This window comes from Strongylocentrotus purpuratus, unplaced genomic scaffold (assembly GCF_000002235.5).
Source record: "Strongylocentrotus purpuratus isolate Spur 01 unplaced genomic scaffold, Spur_5.0 spur5_scaffold_6, whole genome shotgun sequence".
NCBI lineage: Eukaryota > Metazoa > Echinodermata > Echinoidea > Camarodonta > Strongylocentrotidae > Strongylocentrotus > Strongylocentrotus purpuratus.
This window is the reverse complement of record NW_022145612.1, coordinates 28,326,049-28,340,029: the sequence shown is the minus strand read 5'-3', so window position 1 is coordinate 28,340,029 and position 13,981 is coordinate 28,326,049. Positions and strand designations below refer to the sequence as shown.

The window sequence follows — 13,981 nt, the reverse complement described above, 5'->3', positions numbered from 1 at the left end:
GTAACCATACCTGTAATCTTATATCACCAGTCATAGAGTTATAACATACTTTTTAAAAAGAAGAAAAACATATATGCCTTTTAGATGACTGGAAATGGCTAACCTGTCAACTCGCACAATCAGTAAGCATAAAAAACATGAACATGAGACAATCAATGGCCGGGCACAGAGAGAGGGAGCCGGGAGCTGAGGGGAGAGGGAAAGGAAAATTCACTGAAGAGAGAGAAAGAGAAAGAAAGGAGGGGGAGGAGAGAAGGAGGGAAGGAGAAGAGAGAAGGGGTAATGGTGGGCGGGGCAGTGGGTAGTATTAAAGGGACGTGGCCGGCGCACTCGTTGCTAGTATAGGAATCCCAGGGCAATCAATAATCTTGATCATAATCTAATTAGCTTGAACCCAAAGTCCTAATCCCTAAATGTAACCCGAACCCTAACCCAAATTCTAAATCACATATGCTCTACTAACATTAGGTATTGATCGACATTGATTCATTATTAATAGCATGAACAATGATGGTGTTGTCCAGGCGTGTACGCAGGATTTTTTCAAGGGGGGTTTAACATTTATAAATCGGGCCGAAAATTTTGCAACGACTTAGCCAGCCGCTGAATAAGCGGGGGGGGGGGGGGGGGGGGGGGGGGGGGGGGGGGGGGGGGGGGGGGGGGGGGGGGGGGGGGGGTAAGAGGGCACTTTTTTTGGGGGGGGGGGTCTCGAAATTTAAAAAATTGACATTTCGCTCCACTGGGGGGGGGGGTAAGGTCACCTTTTTAGGCCAGCCATGGGAATAATTTTTTTTTTTTTTTTTTTTTTTTTAATAATTGAACAAAAAAACTAAAAACTAAAAAAAAAATCCAAAGGGGGGGGGGGGGGGGGGGGGGGGGGGGGGTGATGGGGGAAAAAATGGCCTAGATCTAGGTCTCGACTGAAGACTGGGAATTGGATGGATTAATTACGCAACCGACGTGTTTACTTAGATATGTGAGAGAGTTGGGAGGCGTTCCCACAGTAAAACCATAGGGTCCATGGTAACAGACCTTATTAAGCATGATTTCCTCAAATAGAACAGACGAGTTTCCTCAGCTAAAGAGTAAGTAATAGTTGCCTTGATAATGCTTGTATTATATCTTGGAATGTACCGAAATTTAGCATGTTTTTGTGATCCTCTTGACAGAGCAGTCCCATTCGTTGAAACTCATGTGGTGACATTTTTTTCCATATCATATTTTTGGAAATCGGTAAGTTCTATGGCACAATGTCATGTTTGAAGGGCAGTGACGTTTACCGGTAAGTATTTCTTTGGAATCTCAGTATCATACATGTATATCCATAACAAAGGATGTTATTTTCTCTTTGTGCAAACATTAGAAGGTGAAATTGATAAAATAAATTAGGATTAGACTAGACTAGATTAGGGAGGCCAATGCCCGGGCGTAAGGCTTCTACACCTACGATTTGTGCGCTCGTCGCCCACTTCAAAAAATTAGCAGAGGGAAAAAAATTATGTAAAAATAAAAATTGATGAAAATAAGAAATGAAAATACAATTATACATTTCATAACATACCTATAATCAATGATCTGTAACAGTCTTTCACCATTTGTTGACGATCTTGCAGATTTTGACGTATTTGAATACAATAATTGGGCTAGCAGAAGACATTGACGGACGCGCACAACCGACTAAGAAAATCCTAGAGGGCGTAGAGGTTTGCTCACTAAAAACCTTCTCATTGGCAGAAGGTAGACCCTAAAAATATGGGATCCGTTTTGAGTAAAGAACTTTTGATAGAGATCAACATTTCAGATGTTCACAATTGTCACTTCTAACAACTAGAAAATATAAAGAAAAAAGATTATATCTTTTTAAATAAATACAGATTTTTACAAACTGAACATTCGAAGGTAGATAGAGTACGATGTTTATGTCAATCTTGCGTTGGTTTGAGCCCCATAGCTACAGCCATCTCAAAATGAGAAGAAAAACTGTGAACAGTGCTGTCATTGTTCTAGCCAAAAATGGAAGTCTTGCGACATCATAATATGAATATGTGTGAGCTCCGGTCATATCGCGCGCCAGACAAATCTTTCGAAGTCTCACACACAGTACCTTATTCTCACAGCATTATAGACTCGAGTGTCGAGCTCGTGCAGTTAATCATGCATGATAAATGTTAAAAAAAAGATATTTCAGTAAAAAATGTCTACGTGAGCAGTCTATACTCCAATTGAGAAGTTCGGTTGAAAAGATATGATTGGATGATGTGTTGTCACGTATAGCCGAAGAAGAAGAAGGAGAGAGAGAGAGAGAGAGATATCCAGGTAGCTAGCTAACTAGGTACCGTACGTACATATGCGAGGTGCATGCATAGTATCATTCCGGGGATTAAATAATGTGTTGTGCTGATTTTGGAGGTCGTTCTTGTTGATTGTACAGTAGATCTCTGACTGAAATCATAAGGAATACTCATGAGGAAATCAAGTTATTGGAATACACATCTAAGGTAAATATCAATGAATTATATCTATTTTTTTCCTGCCAATTTTGATATCTCTTCTTCATTTTTCAACCATCGCCTTCGGCTCGTAGTAGTAGAAGATGTAATCGTTCGCACATTGATGGCTGGATTTCAGCCTGGATCGGGGCTTGCCTGTGTCGGTGTGTACGTGTGCGACCGATTCAAGGCTAGCCGCTGTTGAGTGATTGTACTTTCGCGCGAAGTTTTAAACTTCATCATGAACTTTGTCCGGACAATGACACGCCCATTCCCTTGGGCCTGTCTAATTATGAACGTAATTTTGCGACATGAAATATAATTGTTTCAAGGCTCTTACGTACGGATAGGCGTAGAAGGAAATGGCTACAAAAGAGCTGGATATCTCCTATTTTATGAAACTTATGGAGTCGGCAAATGGGTGAGTTGTCTTAGTGAAAGAAAATGCTTTCTTTTAATCTTTGTTTTATTATAAACAAATTAGTAATTAAAAAGTTAGATTTGGGCATTGGCCTCCCTACTAGACTAGATCTAGACCTAGGTCTAGAAGTCTAGGCTAATTTTATTTTTAGGCCTATTTTTATTAACTCAAATGTCAATTTTCAGATCACGTCTCTATACTAATTCAGAAATAGAATTTCATCTAGAATAATGAAAGAATTCATTTCATATGTGTTATATATTATGTTTAATTAATTTCATTTTTAAAACCAGCATGAACTAAATACTTTCCATTAAACCCAAGCTGTGTTTAATAACTTGTGATACTGATAGATCAATCTAGTTTTCTTGTGATAAAATCGATCTATTTTATTATTTGATATGAGTACTAAAAATTATTTACTTATAACTGTTGTGTAATTGATACGAGTTTGCCTTGTTGTACACTTATGGGTGGTTACAGGCACAAAGAATAGGAGGAAGATTTCCCGATATCATTTCCACTATCACCTGAGAGTGAGACAGTGGAAATATGCATGCCAGCAAAGCACAGAGAGTCAATGCTGATGCGTATTGACCTCTAGCGCTGTACTACATGCTGAGAGGCAGCAATTACACACAATACAAACACTGCACACAATTGCACACTAATGCACACAATGAACACGATGTGGCTGATCAGAAAGTTTGACACTAGACTCAGGATTTGAATTTTCAAAATATTCTTTCTAACATCGGTAAATTGAAAAGATTGTATTTTTTACTGCTATTTAGGTGTCATTAATTGTCAATAAAGTACAGATTTTGAGTGAACTCAATTGAGCTTTGTACAGTGATGTTTGAAAGGTTGATAACCAATAGAACAGTTTTTAATATACAGCCAGGATAGTAATACAGCTATGTGTGGAAATATGAGCATTGTGATGATTTGAATTTCAAAATATTCTTTCTAATATCGGTAAGTTGAAAAGATTGTGTTTTACTGCCATTTAGGTGTCATCGATTGTCACTAAAGTACCGATTTAGAGTGAACTCGGTTGAGTTTTGTACAGTGGTGTTTGAAAGGTTGAGAATCAATAGAACAGTTTTTAATACACAGCCAGGATAGTAATACAGCTATGTGTGGAAATATGAGCCTCTTCTTCTTCTTCTTCGCTATAAGTACAGGCCACTGTCGGGTATATTCTCGTACTGATGTAGGTGCTGTGCAGGTGTATATAGACATGTAGTGTCCCAGTAAAAGGTCTACAATTGTATTGCAAACTAAAATAAATTTTAAATAGTCCCTTATTTCATCCCCTCTCATTATGCCCCATAGATACAGTGTATCTCGATCACACAGGAGCAACACTTCCATGTTCCAGTCAGCTAGATGGCTTCCACAGAGACATGAGAGAGAATCTGTATGGTAACCCACACAGTCGCTCGTCAAGCAGCAGTCTGTGTACTGAAACCATCGACCAAACCAGGTTCAGGTAATTTGCATAAAGAGAGGTGAAAGGTCACCTTCTAAAGTTGAAAGTATATCAAAACAGCTAGCTTGTTTGACTGAAAATTTACATTCTGAATGTCTGCTATGTTTGAAAATTTGAACTAAATGTTGAAAATGTTATATATTTTCTCAACATCAGAAGCAGACTTTTTTGTAACAGTTTGCAGTTATAGGTCATCACTCATAAAAATTAGTTTTTTATATATTTAACAGATTTTAATTTTTCATATGTATTCAAAGAATCATTGTCAATGCTACCAGTATAATTAGATATTCATAAATTGCTGTGTGTTGGTCATACATGAGCTGATGAGCATGTCAATGTTTGTATTATATGTCATGAATGAAGGTAGAGAGTTGTCACTGACTGCCTTGGTAAGTTACCGTAATGGGCGACATTGATTCATTATTTTTGTACATTTGTGTTATTTAATTGAATTCGTATCTTAACTGCTTCAGATCATTTCTCATCATCTTTGCAGGATATTGAAGCACTTCAACACCACACCAGAGAAACACACTGTTGTATTTACATCGGGATGCACCGGGGCCCTAAAGCTACTTGCCGAATCATTCAACTGGTCTGGCCTGAAATCGTGCAACCGAACGGTAGAATCATCAACCATTAGCCATGACGGGAACGAGGATGGCGCAAAGAAGAGAGGGATGTTCTGCTATCTGCAGGATAACCATACATCTGTGGTTGGGATGAGAGAGCTTGCTCATAATAAAGGTGCTGATTGCCTCTGTTTGTCTAAAGATACCATGGACAAATTATGCTCCGTTAATGTGTCTAGTGTAAACAAGATTAGCTCTCAAAATAAGATCAATGCGACAGCAGATGATGCAGAATGCAATGGGCTTCCTAATGGGCTGTTTGCTTACCCAGCACAGAGTAATTTCTGCGGACACAAGTACCCTCTGCGATGGGTGAAGAAGGTTCAAGATGGCATCCTCCATCACCAAACCGGTCGTCATAGTAACTGGTACGTGGTATTGGATGCTGTAGCCCTAGTCAGTACATCTCCTCTAGACCTCAGCACATGTGATGCAGACTTTGTGACAATCTCCTTCTACAAGATGTTTGGATTCCCGACCGGTCTTGGAGCCTTGATCGTACGCAATGATTCTGCCCGTGTGTTAGTAGTGAAGGAGTATTTTGGAGGTGGTTCTGTGATGGCATATCTAGCCAAGGAGCGGTTCAGCAAATCAAGAACAGAATTGGCAGAGAGGTAGGTTTTCTTGGAATCAGCTTCAGGATAGAAGCAACCATTTGCAAAGAAAAAAGTAACCTCAGATAACTCTAAGATAACTCTAAGATAAATGTAGGAATGACAGATTGCATCCAGGGAATTTTTTTGATCCTTTGGAGAATAACTTAAATACAAATCATATTTATGGCATACATGGTATAGTTTAATGCACACAGATCACTGTCTTAACAGGGCTCAAGCGTAACAGTGTTCTTGATTTTACAAGGAAATTATCAAAGAAGGTGATCACAAGATTCCATTATAGCCATTTTAATGACCAGAGAGATCTATTAGAAAGATTTTTGCCCTGAATTTGACACTATTCAAATTATTCTTATTTCAGGCTTGAAGATGGCACTCTACCCTTTCTAGATATAGTCAGCCTGCGGCATGGGTTTGATGCTTTAGAGAGACTAGGAGGTAAGCTTCTTTGTTGGTGTATTTTCATGTTTTATGGAGCAAATTTTATGTTCCATGAAGTTAGATTAATCTCATCAAATGCAGTTCGAGGTTTGTATCCATAGAGGTTTATACATATATGTAAACGGTGCTATAAAAATGGCAACTACCATTTTTTGTATCATTCTCGACTTGATCCAACTCGAATAATATATTCCTTCACTGAAATCACCTAAGAACTTTCCTTTATTAGATTTTGCAACAGGATGTGAATTTGAAATATTGCATATTTGCTAACATTTCATATTCCTTTACTATCTGCACTCATGCTTCATATTTTGTCTATAATTGCAGGTGGTATGAAGTCGATTTCAGAACATACATTCCTCCTGGCCAAGTATGTTTACAATCAGCTATCTTGTTGGAAGCATTACAGTGGACAACCAGTTTGTGAGATGTACAACCATAGTGGGTTTGACAGTGTCAATCATCAAGGTCCCATTGTCAACTTCAACTTGCTTCGGTCCAATGGAGAGCATGCTGGATATGCAGAGGTGATTAAGCATCCTTCGAATTTGGATTTTATAGCATGTTTTTGGTATAAAATATAATTTGAAACTCTGATTGATTTCATAAAAGTAACAGAGTGAGCACAAGTTCTTCGTTATATGTATGATTTATTGAAAAAAGGAAGTCGTACCATCAAAACATTTTGATAGCCAAGTTCATCCCAAGAGTTCCATCAAAAAGTTAACAAAATTGAATAAATCTGTTTGTCAACTTCTGTAACCTGTAACAATACTGATATCATGTTATATGTTTACCTTTAGGCCATGATGAAAAGAACATATTAGATTGTAAGAAATTATCTGTTGTTATAATGTATTGGTCAAAAAATGATGATCGTCATTTCATACCCTTTTCGCTACGGTATTTAAAAGAGAATTTGTGTACAATATTCCACAAATAGTATATTTTTATTTTATTTTATTATAGTTTGAGAGGTTAGCATCTCTACATGACATCCATCTAAGGACTGGTTGTTTCTGTAATACTGGAGCTTGTCAGCACTACCTCAACATCTCCGATCAAGACATCAAGGATAATCTAGATGTAAGCTAATTGATCTCAAACAGTTTAATCTGATGATATGCAAGGAGATATTTTGTGTTTAGTTTATGTATTTTATAGGATTTATTTTTAGGCACTTGCAAATGTGATTCATGACATATACAAACTTTGCTCTAACATATTTGATGCAAGTGAATCCTGATTCAGCAAAGTCAATCATAAGCAAATTTTATACATTCAAAGAAAATAAATGCACAACTATGTCTCATATTGTCTTCGGCTTGGAAAAACTTGTTTGTACAAAGGGCGCGTTCGTGCTTGATTTTGAAGGCAGAATGAGCGATTTGTAACGCTCATCGTAAACGCTCATCGTAATCGCAGTTCCACGGTGCACTGTTCATGCTCACTTCTCCAGGCAATTCTCCTTGGGTGGCCTTCAGCTGGATTCGCAAACCTGTGTGCGCATGCTACGTAGACCCACTAGAGGTCAGTGCGTTGACCCCATTTAAACGCGTTTACAAATTGTAAACGCATCTTTTTGTGAGTTTACGATCGGCGATCGTGATCGCCGTTTTTCGGTGATTCTACAAAAGTGAGCATGAACGCAATCGTGTTTTAAACTAAACGCGTAACAGATGCCTGATTCTGGCCGTCAAAATCAAGCATGAACGCGCCCAAAGATTTGCCTTCTATATTTTTTTGTTTTGAGGTGACCTTATCATTTATGCTTACTTTGATGCAACCAATACTTCCATGAAAATATCCTGTCAATGTATACCCTCTATATCCACAGTCTGGAAGTTTCTTCACAAAATTTGCCCAGCAAAGTGATTTTAACTCGACTCTGGGATTTCGTTTTTTCAGGCCGGACATGTGTGTGGAGATGACATGGATCTGATAAACGGCAGGCCTACTGGATCTGTTCGAATCTCCTTTGGATACATGTCGAACCAAGAAGATGCTGACAGGTTTCTAAAGTTTGTTAAAAACTACTTTGTTGAAAGAGAACACTCCACGGCAGTGCATTCTGTAGAATCGACTGATTTGACGTCAATAGAGGATACAGGAAGAATAGAAAGATTGAAGCTGTCAGCAAATTCATCATCATCGTCATCATCATCATCATCATCATCATTACCACCACCATCATCATCATCATTACCACCACCATCTCCATCATCGTCATCATCATCATCATCATCAGCAGCAGCAGCAGCAGCAGTATCATTACCACCACCACCATCATCATCATCATCATCATCATCATCATCAACAGTATCATTACCACCACCACCATCATCATCATCACCATCATCATCATCATTACCACCACCACCACCATCATCATCATCATCATCATCATCATCACTACCACCACCACCATCAACATCATCACCACCATCATCATCACCACCATCATTGCCACTACCACCACCACCATCATTACCAACATCATCATCATCATCATCATCACCATCATCATCATTATCATCAATAACAGTATCATCAGAGCCACAGAACACTGCCTCCTCGTGGGATCAGCATGGTGTTCCCTGTGCTGAAACAAGGAGCTCAAAGACAACTTCTCAAGGACAAAGGACCACCGATGAACATTTCATCACTGATGCTCCAAGACTATCATGGATATATCTTTATCCAGTCAAATCATGTGGTGCTATGGAGGTAAGGGCATGTTTGTTTGTTTGTTGTTGTTGTTTTTTTTTTGGGGGGGTGGCATGTACTCCTTTGAGGAGTTAATTGATTCATAAAAATGTTTGTGAACATACATGCATGATTACTATCCTTTAACTTGTACTATATTTCACTGGTTTTGGTATATTCAAGTTATCAGATAAGAAGTGTAAAGTACCCTCCTGTTTGATGTTTTTGATTAGTTACTTTATTCTACATTTATTCTTTTGTCATGTGTAAATTTGAAATGTTTGTTGTTATATATTTGTAAAAATGCAAAAGAAAAAGAAAATAACACAGAAATAAATAATCAAAATCAAATCAAATCAAATTATATGTACACATTGTGTTTGTAGAATGTAGTTGGTTTGTAATAATTTTTTCTTTAGTAATTCAAATATTCATCTTTAGTTTCACCATTTATCAAAATGTCTGCAAGTGAACAGATTAAAAAAAAAAAAAAAAAAAATCATTTTAGACTGACATACATTCCAATAAAATGTTGAAGCTTGGCATGATTGATTGATATGTTATGATCACAAAATAATCAGCAGCTCTCAAAAAGCGACCATATAATCATGTTCACTGCAAAGAAAAAAAAAAATTATAAATGAAATTGTTGAATTTTGCTTTTGTTTTACCAGGTTTCTGAATGGGAGTTGGGTGAAGCAGGTCTGAGGTATGATAGGCGATGGATGATAGTCAACGATGGTGGTGTGTACATGTCTCAGAAACGCATCCCTCATCTATGCCTCATAAAGCCGTCCATAGACCTAGTCAACAAGCACCTCACTTTAGCGTGTAAAGGTAAAGCAAAAGTAGAAGATTGCAAAGATTTGTCTTTACAAGCTGTTTTAAGGTAATGTCAACAATTATGTGACTGATTTGAAATGGATTTTCAAAAAGCAAGTAAAGGCTCTGTGATCAGTAACGTCCAACATCTATAAAAACTAGAGAAACCATAATAAAAATGTAAGATCTAATGTACAAAATGACACTCAAGGTGATATAAGTAGCATTGTTCTATGTAATCTACCATTCTTAAACAAATATTTGCCACAGATTGTATCCAAACAATTTAAATAAGATTACTTGTTGACTTGATAGACAACAGATATTTTTCTATGCAAATGCTAATGACTTTGTAAAGAAAATCCTCTCTCTTAATTTTTCACAGTCGATAAAAGTCGATAAAGAGAGCTGTTTTATCCCCTTTGGAAACCATAATAATCCTTTGATTGCTTTTGAGGTCCATGTACCAGTATTGTTCATCAGTCATGTCATATACATCATCTACTGAACCTGTGTCTCAAGGTCCATTTTGTTGTCACCCCAACAGCCTTCAAGCTATGGGATACAGAAAGATAAATAGATAGACTGAGACTTTTTCCTTTCATTTCTACTTTGTTCAGATAAGCAACCTTTCATATTGCCGCTGGATATCTCCAGGTCTCACATCAATGAACGATCCCTCAGTCAAGGCAAGGTGTGTGGGGATAGGTAAGAGTGAATGTGAACGGGGGGTGTGTTCAGACTAGTGTGTGATTGGAAACTGTGTATTCATACAATTGAACCTACTGCAGACATGATGTTCAACAGTAGATGGCGACCTTCCTCCTACACTTCGCAGGTCAGCACATACGATACCAGGGAAGGTGATATGAAAAAGTTTCTTCCGGCTTCCATAGAGAATGTACAGCACTGTCAAGTAATTCCCTATTTTACTAAACTCATGAACTCCCCCGATGATTTGATGAGATCTATGTAGGCACCATCATAATCTGTTACTAATAATTAATAGGTTCCGACACTCTGATTTCTATCTGACTTTCCAGTTCTCGACCCATTGTATTTGTATGGGAACTTTGCCAAATATACCCATAGCCAGTGCGGCCCTCTTTGGCCAAATTCTGTAGTTATGGTAGTGAGAATTGCTTGATGTTCTTAAAGTGTCAAATTCTTTTTTCATTACAAAGTCTACATGACCACATACACTTAATTATCAGCATTTTCCCCATATGAGGAATCCCTTTCTATTGATATTGCAAGCCAAAGAGGTGATGAAAAGTAAGCAGAGAGACTCAATTTAGATATTATTGAGATTGGCAAACTGAGGAAGTTCCAACTTTTCTATGTACCACTATAAAAGACACCTCCATTTCCATGACTCTCACTTAAACGATGAAAATGGTCATCTTCATTAAATAACAACATGGTTTTGTTACACAGGAAAAAATGTTCCCAATGTATATTTACTTAATTTTTAATGACTTTTTGTATTTTGCTATTTATAAATTATTCCTTGTATTGTGTCCTTGGATTCATGCATTGTTCCTTTGAGTGTTTGTTTCTGTTCCTGTCCTAACAGAGTAAATACAATTGATTGTGGAGATGAGGTTGCAGCGTGGCTTACAGAGGTCATAGGTCAACGTTGTCGTCTGCAGCAGCAGGATCCAGATTACCACAGAGCGAGTAAACTCAACAGAAATATAGGTAAGTGTAGCCAAGTCTTTAATCTGACATGACTTTTCTTCTTGAAAAATGAACATGAAGTTGTTCAAGATGAAGTTGTTCAAGATGAAGTTGGGTTAAATTGAGGAGGATAAATGTCTTTTCACTTCTTTAGATGTCAAAGATTTGTTTGAGTAACCAAAAGCTAGAATATGAGATAGAGGAGAAAAAGAAATACATGGGGGTGAGGGAATAGGTATGTGCATTGAATTTATACATCAACGTGTTCAAGACTAGCCATACTTGATTGTGTTTTAATGTGTCGTCCATATTAGGATTCAGTTCAGCTTCACTCATCAGTACTGATCACAATTAATTCACTTGTTGGAGCATTGTTAATTCATGGTAAAGTAACCTTCAACAGTCATAAGATCCAGATTGGCAAAGAAACCCCCCAGTGAACGTCTCCAATTGTCTCATTGCATTACACAGCCAAGAGGGCATCAAATTGCTCCCTCTCCCTCGCCAACCAATCTCAGTACCTCTTAGTGACTGCAGCTTCCTCAGCCTCCCTCCTGTCAGCAGTCAAACAGTCATCGCATCAAGAGGGTCATGGTAATCAGTTGTCCATGGACGACATGGTATCACGATTCAGGTCCAACCTTGTGGTAGAGGGATGTAGTGCTTTCGATGAGGAATCATGGAGCAAGATAGCCATCGGAGGTCAAGAGTTTGAGGTAGGAAGATATTATATATATGCATCACTTTTTATTGTTGTTTTAGGAATATGTTCAAGATACATTAATCTTGATCTACCGGTATTTAAGGAGACACAAACGAACGAAGGGTTATTGTGAGTTCTGCCATATCATCCTGGTAGCAATAGACCTGTTTACAAACATATTCAAATTGTGTGACTTCTGTGTAAAGAAAGATTGTTCTAAAGCTTGCTTGAGGTTTTCCCTGACATAGCAACAGGTAAATGCATGGTTCATTCATTAATAACAGGTTAATGGAATACCCTCCTCACTAGGTTTCCAGGTAAGAAACATCCATAAATTTGAATATGTAATACAGTCAAACCTGTCTATAGCGACTGCCCAAGGGAAACACAAAAAGTTGTCTTTGTAGACAGGTTCATTTACTACATATTTCAATGAGAAACCATTTTGATTTTTCAAGGGAAACAAAAAAATGTGTTTTTTGTAGACAGGTGGTCACTACAGCTGGTTTGACTGTAGTAAACCAGTCTATTACCCCAATTGCAGGACGATTTGGGTTTGCCATTTCAGAATCTTCATTCAAATAAAACTGAAATGCATTTCACCTTGCAAATACATGATCATATCCCTGTTTAATACTTGTATGCAGGGCTCATCAGGTTTGCATGTGAACATCTATCCTTCCCCTTTAGTTTTTGTTGAAAACAGACCAATTTTTGTAATTATTACAGTTATAGTTTCCAAATTTCTCCTTGATTATGTAGGTCAAAGGTTGCTGTAACCGTTGTCAAATGATCTGTATCAACCAGGATACAGCTGAGAAGGGCACCGAGCCTCTGTATACGCTATCAGCCGTCAGGAGCAAAAAGGTGAGGTCTACTCTATATTTTCTGCTGAACTACTATTATGGATCTGTGCATGTTTGAATAGATTTGAGAAATAGCGCAACCATATGGGACTTAAGTTTGTTAATATTTTCAGTCAGACGGTCAGACTACCAATATCCTAGAAATGATTTGGGTTGTTGTTAGGTCCTACATGTATGTGTTTGGCTTTGTGTGGCAGGACATTCAAAGAACCTTTTCTTTCATAAAGTTATTTATATTTAGCCTGATATTTTTTTGAATTTTTTAATGAATGTTCATGAAATAGAAACGCTTCATGTAATTGTTAATTCTTCCTCCCCCATTAATTATTGTGTCGTGTAGATTACTCGATTTGTACCATTTTCTATCCTTTTTAATTCTGATTTATCATGGTTTCATCCTTCTTTGTCAAGTTTTTTATTATTTCTACAAATTATTTATAAAAATTGTTGTACCAATTATTATTGCAGATTTTCTTTGGAGTCCACCTCATGAATGGTGCTAATCTTAAAGAAGGGGTCAAAGTGAGGAAAGGTGATGCGGTGAGGGTGCTAGCAAGATGTACTTCATCAGAGACTACTGTATGATGTAAAGATATATGTCAAATTGTGCTATAAATCTGTAAAAAAAGAAAAGTAAATAGTAAGCAAAAAAACTACCGTTGGTGAAGGTGATGGGACAAACTAACACTTCCGAGGTGATCTGGATGTAGCTATCTTTCCGAAGCGAAGCTGAGGAAAGATAGCGTATACATTTAGATCGCCGAGGAAGTGATAGTTTGCCATCGCCTGAAACCAAAAGGTGATTATTTGCTTTATATTTCACATCGGGTTCATTTCACTTCTTCCGTCACTTTAGACCAACAAGTCATTGATTAACAGCTAGCAAACGGTGTACGATACGTATAGTGCATGGTGTGACCATATAGTTCGCGCGTGACCAAAGTTCGCGTACTAACACTAAAAGCGCTTAAAGAGGAAAGTATATGCAGTGTAGCCTATACAATTAAAGTACGTTGCCCTGTGTAGATAGGACTTCTATCTTTAGTGAAAGTGCGTTGCCCTGTGTAGATAGTACTACTATCTTCACAGTGTAACAAACGTTT

At 37.7% G+C, this 13,981-nt stretch overlaps 1 protein-coding gene across 1 annotated transcript; it reads left to right on the top strand.

Annotated features, from left to right (window-relative positions):
- The first annotated feature begins 1,031 nt into the window (after positions 1 to 1,031).
- LOC581966 (molybdenum cofactor sulfurase-like) lies at positions 1,032 to 13,550 on the top strand. The gene is given in 15 exon segments (XM_030999951.1): positions 1,032 to 1,085; positions 4,249 to 4,405; positions 4,905 to 5,654; positions 6,019 to 6,095; positions 6,429 to 6,628; positions 7,071 to 7,187; positions 8,010 to 8,303; positions 8,644 to 8,769; positions 8,772 to 8,828; positions 9,482 to 9,644; positions 10,250 to 10,337; positions 11,206 to 11,330; positions 11,781 to 12,025; positions 12,775 to 12,879; positions 13,347 to 13,550. Coding segments are annotated over 15 exon segments (2,664 nt in total). The 5' UTR covers positions 1,032 to 1,042; the 3' UTR covers positions 13,464 to 13,550.
- The last annotated feature ends 431 nt before the right edge of the window (positions 13,551 to 13,981 follow it).